The following is a 12,500-nucleotide window of genomic DNA, read 5'->3' as shown; positions in this document are numbered from 1 at the left end:
GCGAAAGGAGGCAGAGCTGAGGGTGAAGGCAATTGTCGCGCACGTTCACATCACATCACGCATCAATTTGCTTATCTTGTGTGCATGTTGCGTTGCGGGTTGTGAATGACATGGCATTCATGTTTCTCGCGCTTTATGAACTGTTGACGCACCACCAGGTTGATCCGTGGGACAACACAACCGCAGTTCCGCCGTCAGATGGTCTCAACGTCTGGCCCGCACTCACCAAGGAGCAGCCATCCCCAAGGTATGAAACGAGAGTGTGTATATATGTCGGGAGGGGGGCGGACAGTGTGTGAGGATCACAAGGATGGGTGGAGTGCAACAAACACAACAGAGAGGTTTGTTCACACACACACACACACACACACACACACACACACATCAGGACGGAGATTGTGCTGTGCGAGAAGGCCATATTGTCTGGGCGGTACAAGCTGGTGAACGAGTACAGGTACGACGGCTACTCAGGCCCAGCGTACCCAGAGACGCCCATCACACCGGTGAGCAGTGGTTAGGCGGAGAGAGAGGGGGGTGGAGAAGAGAGGTGAAGCAGGACAAGGGCGAAGGAGGGCAAGGGTGGAGGTTGTGGTTGACTCAGGGCGTTTGAATTGAGGGTTTGGGTGCTCAAGAATACTGTCGTGAGGGCTGCACAGCATGGTTCACTACACACACGCACACACACATACACACACATACACACACACACGTTTGCTTGTGCATTGTATTGTTGCCTGCAGGCACCGCCGTGCCCGAAAGATGGCTGCTTGTTCGACATTGAGCGCGATCCAAGGGAGACAACGGACTTGTCGGACACATACCCGCAGATTAAGAAGGACCTCCTCGCGAAGTTGCAGGTGCGGCAGGACTGGTGGTGGAGGGACGTGTGGTGTCATTCATGTCTGTGCGTGCGTGCGTGTGTGCGTGCGTGCGTGCGTGCGTGCGTGCGTGCGTGCGTGCGTGCGTGCGTCCGTACAACGTACCACGCAGTCTAAACATCCCCTCCCTCACTGACGCATATATCGCACGCACACGGATGCTGCTTGCATAGAACGCGTCGGCCACATTCTTCCAAACTGGCGACGATGGATACAAGGGAAAGTTCACAGACTGCAAGCCGTTTCATGAAATCCTCAACATGACAGACGGGTATGGTGCCCCGCTGTGTTATGAACCAAAGCATCACCCCAACAATATCAAGGGGAAGTAAACGAGATGAATGACGAGACGTGGAAGGCATGCATGGAACCAAAACGTTCAGCTAGCAAAGGCACACAGGGGCAACAGCCCAAGAAGCCAACAAGCATGTTGCTTTGGCCAACGATTCCGTGCATTTTCGCCAAACTCAAAATCCAAACAAGCGAAGAAGCAGAAGCAAGACGAAGAGGAAGGAGGAAGGATACGAGACACGACCAACCAACCAACATGCCGTTGAAGCTCTACATCAGCTCCATCTCGAGCAACCTCGAGGTGCGTTGTGATGTGATGTGATGTGATGTGATGTGTGTGTGTGTGTGTGTGTGTGTGTGTGTGTGTGTGTGTGTGTGTGCGTGTTTGTTAGTGTGTGGTTGTTAGTGTGTGTGTGCGTGTGTTTCAAACAGGCTGACATGGTGTGTGCGGTTGCTGAATCCACCATCATCATCCCCACACCCATCCCCACCTCCATCCACCCGTGCATCTCCACACCCATCTTCCCTTCCTCACGAACTCACTCACTCGATGCTCACCATGGCCACAGACCAAGAAGCACATCCAGAAGATGCAGATGACTCTTGATGGCAAGCACATCCCGTATGAAACCATCGATGTCGGTGCGTGAACAAGTGCGTGTGTGTGCGTGCGTGTGTGTGTGTGCGTGTGTCTGCGTGCGTGTGCGTGCGTGTGTGTGCGTGTGTGCGCAGTTTCAAGAACATACGCGCGCTCACCCATTTGCGCACACGACCTTGCCTGCACTGCTGTGTTGAAATGCGCGTGTGCTCTGCGTGCCCGTCTGTACGTCAACGTTCCCCACCACGCACATACGTCCTCCCTCGCCCTCTCCTCACATGCTCACAACCCACTATCCTCACAGCAAGACAACAAGGGGCCCTGAAGCAGATGCGAGAGCTCATGGGCGACGACAAGGCGCTCGTGCCACAGATTTTCAAGGATGACAAGCACCTGGGGGTGAGTTTTACGCATGCCCATGTTGTGTGGTCCTTTGCTTGAGAGAGTCGCACAACCTTACGCTTGCTTGCCTGCCCGCTTGCCTGCCCGCTTGCCACCACAGCCCATGCTTGCTTATTGCCCCTCACCAGTCAACCCCGTTTTTCTTTCCCTTCCAAACCCTGCGACACACACACACACACACACACACACACACACACTCTCTCTCTCTCTCTGTCTCTCCAACAGGGCTTTGACGAGTTTATGCAAGCCATCGAAGATGAACAACTGTCGGAGTTCCTCGGGCTCTGAGCTCATGCCTCCCTCACCTCCATAGACACACACGCAGACACACGAACACACGGTGGCATTGACCCACTTGCGTGCATTTATTTCTTCTTTGATTCCTTCATGGCACGGTGTAAACGCACAACAACACAGAACACAAACATGGTGCGCACATCGAATCAACGTATAAGCGTCAGGGAACGGGCAAAAGTGAGGCAGGCGCTAAGATACAAACAGTCATACAGTCACATACACACACACACACACACTACGTTTTGAGACGTGGGATCAGATAGATGCAGAGTAACGCCGAAGGCGGGTGTGAAGCAAGCAAGAAGAGATCAGCGAACAACCACAAAGAGTAAGAAAGGAAAGAAATGGAAAGGAAGAGGAAAGGAAAGGAAGGGAGGGTCAACAGCAGCAACAACAGGCCTTCTACATGGAAGCAAGGAAGCAAGACAAGGAGAAAAGTGGCACGTGGGAGCAAGCGCAGGGGAACAGCAGAACGGCCATGAAGAAGGACAAAGCACGAGCTGGGGTGGCACTCTGCTGATACATAGTGGTTGGTGATATCAAAGGGGTTCCGAGTGAAGAGAGAAGTACCAGGGGAGAGACACAGGGAGAGGGGAAGTTGCTTGGCATGGTGGTGCGAGAGTGTGTGTTTGTGCGTGAAAGGGGGCATGCTTGTCTGAAGGACAATCACCATCGCACTGCAAGCGTGAACATCGACACGAGACGCCTGCGTACACGTGTGACCGCGCAGCTGCGAACATGGTGGTGTGCTGTGTTGAGGAGTGGGTGATGGAAAGGGAGCAGAGGGAACAGAGGGAAAGGAAGAGGTAGTGTGAAAAACACGGAATAGAGAGGAAAGACACGGCAGAGAAGAGAAGAGAGAAAAGAGAGAGAGAAGAGGGAGGGGGCATGAGAAAGCACTGTATGTTTTTGACTACATCGCTGGATGGACAGGCAAAGTTGCCGTCGAGCAAACGTCTCTTGTTGTTGTTGTTGTTGTTGTTGTTGTTGTTGTTGTTGTTGTTGTTGTTGTGGAACATCGCGCACGTGTCCACGCGGATGACTTCCACAGCACAGGGGTTAGTAAGGATTGTGCTGGTTGGTGGTTGGTGGTTGGTTGTTGTCTTGATCGCTTCAGTATGGGGGTCTGCCTCCGTGCATCATCACATCAGCGACGCTGAGGCTGCAAGCGCACCCGCATGTGAGTAGGCGGTACTGCAACAAGAAAGAGGAAGAAGAGGAAGGATGGATGGATGGATGGAAAAGGATGGAAAAGAGAAGTTGCACAACACGCGTCAGAACATAGATAAGCTAATGAGTGGTCTGCTGGCATGCACCTTCTTCCTTCATCTCCCTACCACACTCACGTGGCACTTGAAAAGGCAAACACACACACACACACATACACACGCACATAGACACACGCACGCACACAGACACAGACACAGACACACGCACGCACACACATCTGCCCTACTCCGAAAAACACAAGCCCCTACCCTCCAAATGACTCACGGGATGCTGGTTGGCACGCCTTGCATATGCTGCTGCTGCTGCGGTTGCTGTTGCTGCTGGTGATGGTGAGGGGGCGGTGGCGGTGCTGCCATGCCCATAGGACCCTGGCCTTGCATGGCCATGGGAGCCTGGCCTTGCATAGCCTGCAACCCTTGCACCTGCATGCCCTGAATCTGGCCTTGCATCTGCATGGGCAGCTGCATCTGGTGTGGTGGCATGGCCATTGGATGCCCGTATGGCCCCATGTACATGTGTGGCGGTGGGGGCGGCGCCATGGCGTGGTGTGCAGCGTGCGAGTTGGGGTGTCCGTGGCGCGAATTCCGCCGGTTGCTTTTGAACGACACCTGTTTGTGTGTGCGTGCGTGAGTGAGTGAGTGCGTGCGTGAGTGCGTGAGTGCGTGAGTGAGTGAGTGCGTGCGTGAGTGCGTGAGTGCGTGAGTGAGTGAGTGAGTGAGTGAGTGAGTGAGTGAGTGAGTGAGGCAGGTTAAGAGACAGGCACGCGCAGAACAACCACGCAACAGAACCATGATACCACATACACATTCGCACACACTGACACCCCTCGCCCTCCCCCTCCCAAAACACACACACACACCCTCCCCCCCCCCAAACGCACACACACACACACACTCACGCTGAGCCGGTAGCCGAAGACGTCGTAATCGTTGAGGTTTTGGATGGCGGTGGCGGCCTCACCAAAGTCACGCATCGTCACAAAGCCATAACGCTGTCACAGCCGAGGCGGTGGTGGTGTGGTGATCACGGGGTGAGAAGGGGAAAGGCGACCAAGAGCTGAAAACAGCACGGGGCTCCACAACATGCGAGGAAGTAGGGTCACGACAGAGCTAAGCGCACCCCCCCCCCCCTTCTCAATGCACTCAAGACCGCGACGTACCCTGGCCTGGCTGAGCGACTTGCGGGAGATGGAGGCGGACACGACGCCACCAAAGTTGGCAAAGAGCCGAGCAAAGCCGTCCTCGTCCATAAAAGGCGGGAGGTTGAACACAAACAGGCAGTAGCCTGGACACGGAAGATGCGTGCATGCAAGCAAAACCAAAACAAAAGCAAAAGCAAAAGTTAGCCACGTGCAAGGCACACCACCAAGGATGCAGGGATCATTGCATCATCCCCACACATTCATCCCTCCCCCCCCCACACACACACTCACATACTGACAGCCTTTCTCACCGTATGGGGTGCGGGCGGAGGGCGGGAGCATGTCGGGCGACATGGGCACGAATCCCGGCTGGAGCGGAGCCATCGTCGGCTGCGGCTGCGGCTGCTGGAACCCGCCACCATAGGGCATGGGCATGGACGGGTATGCCATCACTGTTGAAAAACAAAGGAACGGTGAAGACAACACGTGGCGTAGGCAGGAGCGACGTGAGCATTCCTTATTAATTTGGCAACAGTCGCCTCCACAAGGTCACAAGGAAAGCACCGCGAAATTATGAAACCATTGGCTTGGGTTGCTTGGTTTGCTTGCAGGCATTTTATGTGAACGTTGGTGTGTGATACGTACTGCTTCCTTGATGCATGCCTGCAGAGGAGCCTGATGGGGCGCGGCTGCGCCTGGTGACGTGAGGGACAACGCAGGGTTCGTGCGGCGAGCTGAACGGGTGAGCTGAACGATGACCCGAGCACCCCACCCCCATGAACAGGCACACCGCCACCGCCCCCATGCACAGCTACAAGACGAACGGTGCAATCACGTGCTCGCTCGCACCACTACACGAATACACCTGCAGAAATACACACCTGTTGGTATCTGCAAACTTGACGGCAATTGGCTGGGAGCAGTTGGCAGGGACGGTGTTGTTCAGCTCCGCAACTGCCCGCTCAGCACAAGCGCGCTGCATTGTGGTGATGGCGATGGGGTGTGTAAGTTTAGTTGTCTGTGTGTGAGCGTGGCTAGCACAGGTGGGAAAAGCAGCAAAGCAGTAGCAGGAGCAACAGCAGGAGCAACAGCAGCAGCAGCAACAGCAGCAGCAGCAGCAGCAATCACACAGCACCTTCACCCCAACACAAACGCCTCTCGTCCTCTTTCGTCGCTTCTCAACGAATCAGTCACCTTGTCAAAGCGGACGAATGCAATGCCTTTTGGAACGTCCCCATCGTAGAGCAGGCGAGCAGAGATGATCTCGCCAAACGGGTTGAAGATGGCGCGGAGCTGGTCCTCCGTGATGGTCCGTGGAAGGTTCTGTAAGGGTCATAGCCACATGAAAGTACGGAGAGTTGTGAGCAAAACGCCACTTTCCAGCCACGCCCACACCCAACACGCTGTTGCCTGCAGGCACGACCTTGATGTAGAGGTTGGCGCCCGTGATGGAGCTGCTGGAGGGGCGAGCAATCGAAACTTTCAGGCGCTTGTTCATGTACCTGTGGCAGACGAATACGGGAAACGGGGTGAGTAGGTTGGGGAGGCGGGGGCAAGACCAAACAGGTTCCAAAGCAAGGGAGGGAAGGAAGGAAGGAAGGAAGGAAGGAAGGAAGGAAGGAAGGAAGGATGGATGGAAGGAAGCAAGCAAGGAAGGAAGGATGGAAGGAAGGAAGGAAGCAAGGAAGGAAGGATGGAGGGAAGGAAGGAAGGATGGATGGAAGCAGCAAACAGAACAAGCAGCAAACAGAACAAGCAGGGCGAGCAACCAATGACATCGCACACACAACAGCAGACACCTGCACCTCCCACGCTCTTTTTTACTTAGCCCCCCTTCCGCCATACTCAACGACTCACTGGCGGCCGTTCATGGCCTGGATGGCGCGGGCAGCCTCCTCGGCGGTCTCAAACTCAACAAAGCCATAGCCAAGGCTCTTGTGCGTGTATCGGTCCGTCATGATCTTGATCCTGGAGGCGAACAAAGGGGACAAGCAGCGTGTGGAGGTGAAACAGCAGCCAACTTGGACACCCCATTGTTGTGCGCGTTCCGCACGTCCACAGCTCGAAGCTAAAGCATCGCAGGTCTTCAACGCCTCTGCATGCAAGCAAAGACTCACGCTTTGATGGTTCCAAAGGGCTTGAAGAGTTCGCGAAGGTCGCTCTCCGTCACAGCTGGCCAATCAATCGAAAGCACCATGACCATGGAGAGGGGAGGGAGTGCAGGCACAGGCAAGGACGTGAGTGAAGACAAGGGGGTGGTGAGTGTAGGCAAGCCGTTAACACGGTGAGAGGTACCACCAAGTAAACACATGCACACACACGCACACACACACACACACACACACACACACACACACACCAACAATCAGTCCAGCAAGCCAAAGCAACACACAAAGCAGCAACACGCTCGACTGGGACCCCTTTGACCTGCCCTTCCTCCACACTTCCTCCACCTCCCTTCCCCTGCAAAGGTATTCGCCGTACATGGTGGCAGGTAGTTGATGATGAGGTTGTTGCGGGGCTCTGGCGTGTCTGCGCTGCTGTCCAGGGTGCCAGACGACTGCGAAGACTGCATGGACTGGTGGTCATCTGCAGGCGACACGCGCTGCATTTTCGGGTTTGTTGGCTGGGGAGCATGTGTTGCCGGCTGGGGAACAGCGGGTGTTGGCGTCACGGCGTTTGTTGTGGTGGCTGGGGTGGCCGTTGGTGGTGCTGCTGTTGTTGTTGTGGCGGGCACAGCCTTTGTTGCCGGATCACCTGCAACCGCACAGGCGGAGAACAGCATGTATGGACAGACAATACACAACAGTCAGTCAGTCGGCAGCGTGGGCTTGCTTCAATCTCACTCACTCACTGGTGTCAAAGTAAGGAATGCCACGACAAGTGATACATACGCCCCACTGGCTTGTTCCCCCCCCGTACTTGTTTCCTTGTGGCTGGCCCTTCTCTCTTCCCAAACGATGCACTCCTCCTCCGCCCCTCCCCTTACTCCCCACACATTCTGCTCAGCTCACCTTCCATATTGGTTGGTGTGGGTTGTACTTTTGGCGTGTGTGTTGTGTTGCGTGCTGCTTGCTTGTGTTGGATCGAGCTGCTGCGAATCGAATCTGGAGGAAGGTTACTATGGTGTGGTGGGCAATCTGCAACCAGGAGCAAGATGGAGATGAGAGATGGTCGATTTGGTGCGGTGTGCGGTGTGGGGGAAGGGGATATGGATGTGGCAACCACACACGTTGACGACAAAGGACATCCATTCACACACGCACGCGCACGCTCCCATAAGCTGCTTGGGTAATCAGTGAGGCAGGGTGACGAAGGCACCACCACACACGCGCTCGAGATTGGAGCTGGCAGTGGCACGCAAGTGCAAGCGCAAGCAGTGTGTGTGTGTGTGTGTGTGTGTGTGTGTGTGTGTGTGTGTGTGTGTGTGTGTGTGTGTGCCTGGCTGTAGACGGCACGGCGGGCGGAGCACTGGGAGCAAGCGATCTGTGGCGAGTGGCTCGACCGCGTGCACCGTGTACTCCGCAAAGGCAGAGCCACAACAGCCAGACGAGAAGAAGAGGAACCGCTTTGGCGACTTACATTGCGTGCTGGAGCTGGCTCGTGAGCGTAAACTGGCTCCCACGCAGTCGCTGGGGAGACGACGCAACAGGCACGCAAACACGAAAAGAAGGACAGTCACGTCAACGCGTGTCACAACTTCACTCACGGTCGAAGAACAAGACACGCAAGACGGTGTGAGGGAGAGAGAGGGAGGGAGGGAGGGAGTGGTGGCCAACAAAATAGACACACCACAAGCACAAAACAGCAAGGAAGCAAGCGAAAAGCCAAAACAAGGCGATCGAGGCCTTCTGCCTCTTCTTCGGGCGCGCGCACACAAGGCGAAAAGCAAAGCAAAACACCAAAACAAAACTGCAAAACAACCACACGAAGCAACAAGGGCAAACACAAAGTGACCACCCCCCTTGTTGCCCTCCCCCTCGTCAGTAGCACAACAAACAAAACACAACAAAACCAACGAAAAAAAAAAAAGCAAGGGCAAGAAGCAAAAAGCACAGCAAAACAGCAACGAAATCGTTGTTTTGCGCTTGCGCAGAAGCAATCAAGGCGGTGTGCGACTTTGCTGACTGTTTTGTGGGCGATTGTGCGAGGCCTGTTTTGCGGGTTGTCGTCGTTGTGCAAGAAGCGCAAGCAAGCAAGCAAGGGGGGAAAAACAAACAAACAGATTATTTAAATTGTGGTAATGTTTATGTATGATTCCAGTTAACTTTCGCCACACAGACCAGCAGTGGTTGGGGGGTCGCGTTTTGGTTCGCGGAGAAAATTGTGTGTGTTGTGTTTGGCCGTTGGTTGTGTGCAAGATGGTGTGGTGTGCTGGTGTGCTTGTGAAGGCAGGAGAGAGGGGAGAGGCAGCGCGAGCGAGGGACGAGAGGGAAGTGAGCGAGGGAAGTGTGTGTGTGCGTGCGTGCGTGCGTGCGTGTGTGTGCGTGCGCGCGTATGGCAATGACCATGAAAAATAACAACACTGAACAAGACGAGCGAGCGATGGAGCGATACAAGCAACGTGGAGCATGATACAACTGTAACGGATGCACAGGAGGATAGGAACAGGTAAGGCAAGGCAAGGCAAGGTGTGTGTGTGTGTGTTCGTGTGGAAATGGGTGGTTGGTTGGTTGGTTGGTTGGGTGGTTGGTTGGGTGGCATGGCGTGGCGTGGTGTTCATTTAACTTTGCCCCCTGTGTGTGCGCGTGTTTGTGTGTGTGTGTGTGTGTGAGTGTGTGAGTGAGTGAGCACAACGAGCGCATGTTGGAGCCAGCAGCAGAGAACGTAGCAGTCGTACATACACAGACAAACACATACAGACAGACATGCACACAAACACACACACACACACACACACACACACACACACAGACACACAGACACACAGACACACACACCGCAGCCATCTCACCGGGGAAGGACATGTTGGGTGGCCAGTGCCTCCGCTTCCTGTGCCCAGGCGACAACTTCTTCGAGCTCGTCCGAGTCAACTTCCTCCGGAATGACGCAGTTGTTGACCACATTCTCGCCTGAAAACACACAACAAGAGCGCATTACAAGTGCCCAGCAGGGTGCACGTGCAAAGTGAATCCACAAGCAAGCGAACGCCAACGCGAGCACACAAGCAAATGCACACAACACAAACAACACACAACATACACAAACACACACACACACGCACATCCACATCCACATCCACTCACCCACTCACCGTCGGGAATTGTTCCATAAGGGTCGATGAGCTTGAACTCGGTTTCTTCGTGGAACGTTTTGGCCAACTTGTCGTTGGCGTTGAAGCGGGCGATAATGCCGCTCACGCTCTCGTGCTGAACCATCCGGAATTCGTCAAGCACGAACATGGTGCTGTCATCCTAAAGGTCACGAAAACAGGGCACACAACCGGCGCATGTCATGTCAGTCGACAGCAAACACGAACAAACAAACAAGCTTGCACAACCGAACACAAGCATGTACAAACACAAACAACCGAGCAACCAACACAAGCATGCACCAAGCAACCAACACAAGCATGCACCAAGCAACCAACACAAAACAGTACCTGCAACTTGATGCGCCTGACGCTGAAGCTTCCGAATTGCCCGTCATCGTCTACAACACAGAGAAGAAGCTGAGAAAAGTTCGGGTTCTGCCGTTGTTCGTTCGTTGGAAACCGTTCAAGAGAGAACACAAATGATCCAGGAGCCTTGCCAGCAAGCAGTGCCTCCACGTCACAAGCCGCATCCACAAGCCACTCTTTGTTCTGGCCTGGCGAGCCATCACTCGTCTCGGTCTTGGGCGGTTCTGACAGTGTTGTGTATCCTCGCACGGCGTCATGCTCGCGGTCTCGCTTGGCGTCCCCATCACCACCATCATCATCACCGTCGTCATCACCACCATCATTACTGTCATTTGGGGGATTGGTGGGCTTCTTGGCAACTGGAAAGTCCGATAGTGTTGGATCATAATAACCTGGACCAGACATGCCGCGTGGCATTCTCGCAGCAAGGCCCATGCCGTTAGGAGGGCGGCACGAGTTGGGGTTTGTGTATCCGTCTGTACGTTTCGGCCTTTCAAGCGGCTTTGGCTTCTCGTTACCGTCCTCATCCTTGATCGTCTGGTTGAAAAGCTGCCGCCTCTTCTCCAGTTCCTGAGCCTCCTTCCCCCTCCTTCGGTCATCCGACCGCTGTCGTTGCTGAATTACTGTTTGCTTTCCCACATCATCATCCTCCACATCAGAGCTGTCGCAACTGTCACTCATGCTGGCAACTGGCTTGGGGGGAGGGGAGGGAGCAAGGGTGTGTGCGTGCGTGTGGAGTCGATATGGGGCGGTGGTGGCGCGGGCCGCGCAGGAGGTCGGTGTCGGCTGCTCCAGAGCGACACAACAGCATAAATTGCATTGAACCGAACCACGCCGCCAACCACCAACAACCACCAACGACGATGAGCGCTCGCAAACAGCAGCAGCAGGCAAAGCAGTCGCAGGCACAGCAGCAGGGCGCTGTGGTTGCGAGTGGAGGCAACACAGGGAATGCAGTGAGCGCAGCGGGAGGCGAGACAAGCTCGGCGCTTGTGCAAACTGGGCGTCCGGAGGTTGTGTAAGTTCCCCCTTTGTTTGTGTGTGAATGGGGGACGACGGTGGTGGGCGGTGAGTTGTTGGTGGTGGGCGGTGAGTTGTTGGTGGTGGGCGGTGAGTTGTTGGTGGTGGGCGGTGAGTTGTTGGTGGTGGGCGGTGGGTTGTCGTGGCGAGAGGCACGAACAGTTGTGCTCGGCTTCCTCTCACTCTTGCATTCACACGCACGCACGTATACGCAACTGCAGGAACATTGTGGCAACCGTCAATTTGGCAACACACTTGGATCTCAAGCACATCACACTCAGCGTGAGAAACGCAGAATATTCCCCAAAGGTAACATGTGATCGTGTGATCATGTGTACGTATTGTGTGTGTGTGTGTACGTGTTGTGTTTGTGTGCGTGTGTGCGTGTGTGAGTGCGCGCATGTGTGAGTGAGCGTGTGGGTATTGTGAGTGAGTGCATTGTGAGTGGGGTTTCGTATGCATTGTGGCATCAGTAACACTGACAGCGGAATCCTGTCATGCGCCACACACGTTGCCGCCTGCAGCGCTTCTCTGCTGTGGTCATGAGGATTCGATCACCAAGAACCACAGCACTCGTGTTTGCCACGGGCAAGCTCATTTGCACCGGCGCCAAGAGGTGTGCGTGTGTGTACATGTGTGTGCGCTGTTGTGAATACATGCAGGTGTGCATGAACGCGGCAGTTTGCGTGTGCATTTGTATTGTGCAAGTTTGTTTGTGGAGTTGTGCCATCTCACCAGGTTCAATTTGCACACATCCTCGCCTTCCTCTGTGTGCGTACATTTGTGATGCTTCTTAGCACTGAGGATGCATATGTCGGTGCGCGCAAGTTTGCCAAGATCATCAAGAAGATTGGCTTTTCGGTGCGTTCCTTGCACATGCACCTGCAGCTCTCACCTTCTCGTGTGCGTGTGTGTGTGTGTGCGTGTGTGTGCGTGTGTGTGTGTGTGCGTGTGTGTGCGTGTGTGTGTGTGTGTGTGTGTGTGTGTGTGTGTGTGTGTGTGTGTGTGTGTGTGTGTGTGTGT

At 54.7% G+C, this 12,500-nt stretch overlaps 5 protein-coding genes across 5 annotated transcripts in view; 3 read left to right on the top strand and 2 right to left on the bottom strand.

The window, feature by feature from the left end:
• The window catches only part of PTSG_08687 (uncharacterized protein), a gene marked incomplete at its 5' end in the record, with an annotated part of 3,286 nt that extends 2,060 nt beyond the window's left edge, over nt 1–1,226 (top strand). The window contains 4 exons of the mRNA XM_004990421.1: nt 159–247; nt 389–503; nt 741–857; nt 1,052–1,226. Coding sequence (XP_004990478.1) covers nt 159–247; nt 389–503; nt 741–857; nt 1,052–1,210 — 480 coding nt within the window. The 3' untranslated portion in view covers nt 1,211–1,226. The remainder of the gene's footprint in view (nt 1–158; nt 248–388; nt 504–740; nt 858–1,051) is intronic.
• Nucleotides 1,227–1,338: 112 nt separating this feature from the next.
• On the top strand, nt 1,339–2,676 carry PTSG_08686 (uncharacterized protein). Its single transcript, XM_004990420.1, has 4 exons — nt 1,339–1,470; nt 1,739–1,811; nt 2,072–2,166; nt 2,395–2,676. The coding sequence occupies exons 1-4, from the start codon at nt 1,426–1,428 to the stop codon at nt 2,455–2,457; spliced, it is 276 nt and encodes a 91-aa protein (XP_004990477.1). The 5' UTR covers nt 1,339–1,425; the 3' UTR covers nt 2,458–2,676.
• A 778-nt stretch (nt 2,677–3,454) lies between these two features.
• On the bottom strand, nt 3,455–8,778 carry PTSG_08685 (uncharacterized protein). Its single transcript, XM_004990419.1, has 14 exons — nt 8,420–8,778; nt 7,852–7,977; nt 7,322–7,594; nt 6,955–7,009; nt 6,695–6,805; nt 6,261–6,339; nt 6,032–6,160; nt 5,719–5,813; nt 5,483–5,532; nt 5,149–5,289; nt 4,856–4,980; nt 4,595–4,687; nt 3,961–4,304; nt 3,455–3,660 (listed from the first exon to the last, which is right to left on the bottom strand). The coding sequence occupies exons 2-14, from the start codon at nt 7,856–7,858 to the stop codon at nt 3,609–3,611; spliced, it is 1,554 nt and encodes a 517-aa protein (XP_004990476.1). The 5' UTR covers nt 7,859–7,977; nt 8,420–8,778; the 3' UTR covers nt 3,455–3,608.
• A 294-nt stretch (nt 8,779–9,072) lies between these two features.
• On the bottom strand, nt 9,073–11,249 carry PTSG_08684 (uncharacterized protein). Its single transcript, XM_004990418.1, has 4 exons — nt 10,440–11,249; nt 10,092–10,251; nt 9,792–9,909; nt 9,073–9,573 (listed from the first exon to the last, which is right to left on the bottom strand). Exons 1-4 carry the CDS (start codon nt 11,136–11,138, stop codon nt 9,561–9,563), a joined length of 990 nt encoding a protein of 329 aa, XP_004990475.1. The 5' UTR covers nt 11,139–11,249; the 3' UTR covers nt 9,073–9,560.
• A 32-nt stretch (nt 11,250–11,281) lies between these two features.
• PTSG_08683 (uncharacterized protein) overlaps nt 11,282–12,500 on the top strand; it is a gene marked incomplete at its 3' end in the record, with an annotated part of 7,018 nt that continues 5,799 nt past the window's right edge. Inside the window, exons 1-4 of the mRNA XM_004990417.1 lie at nt 11,282–11,475; nt 11,699–11,786; nt 12,002–12,093; nt 12,275–12,338. Of these exons, the coding sequence (XP_004990474.1) occupies nt 11,321–11,475; nt 11,699–11,786; nt 12,002–12,093; nt 12,275–12,338 (399 nt within the window). The 5' untranslated portion in view covers nt 11,282–11,320. The remainder of the gene's footprint in view (nt 11,476–11,698; nt 11,787–12,001; nt 12,094–12,274; nt 12,339–12,500) is intronic.

Source organism: Salpingoeca rosetta (assembly GCF_000188695.1).
Source record: "Salpingoeca rosetta unplaced genomic scaffold supercont1.24, whole genome shotgun sequence".
NCBI lineage: Eukaryota > Choanoflagellata > Craspedida > Salpingoecidae > Salpingoeca > Salpingoeca rosetta.
The sequence above is the reverse complement of the archived record's forward strand: the minus strand, read 5'-3'. Positions and strand labels throughout refer to the sequence as shown.

What these genes read in the sequence shown, in the direction of transcription:
- PTSG_08686 (XM_004990420.1), top strand. Translation starts at nt 1,426, where the DNA reads ATGCCGTTGAAGCTCTACATCAGCTCCATCTCGAGCAACCTCGAG. An exon ending in CCATCTCGAGCAACCTCGAG is followed by an intron (nt 1,471 to 1,738) that starts GTGCGTTGTGAT and finishes CCATGGCCACAG; the next exon opens with ACCAAGAAGCACATCCAGAA. An exon ending in AGGATGACAAGCACCTGGGG is followed by an intron (nt 2,167 to 2,394) that starts GTGAGTTTTACG and finishes TCTCTCCAACAG; the next exon opens with GGCTTTGACGAGTTTATGCA.
- PTSG_08685 (XM_004990419.1), bottom strand. An exon ending in AGGCATGCATCAAGGAAGCA is followed by an intron (nt 5,290 to 5,482) that starts GTACGTATCACA and finishes GTTTTTCAACAG; the next exon opens with TGATGGCATACCCGTCCATG. An exon ending in CTCCGCCCGCACCCCATACG is followed by an intron (nt 4,981 to 5,148) that starts GTGAGAAAGGCT and finishes TTCCGTGTCCAG; the next exon opens with GCTACTGCCTGTTTGTGTTC.
- PTSG_08684 (XM_004990418.1), bottom strand. Translation starts at nt 11,138, where the DNA reads ATGAGTGACAGTTGCGACAGCTCTGATGTGGAGGATGATGATGTGGGA. An exon ending in TCAGGCGCATCAAGTTGCAG is followed by an intron (nt 10,252 to 10,439) that starts GTACTGTTTTGT and finishes CGTGACCTTTAG; the next exon opens with GATGACAGCACCATGTTCGT. An exon ending in TTATGGAACAATTCCCGACG is followed by an intron (nt 9,910 to 10,091) that starts GTGAGTGGGTGA and finishes GTGTGTTTTCAG; the next exon opens with GCGAGAATGTGGTCAACAAC.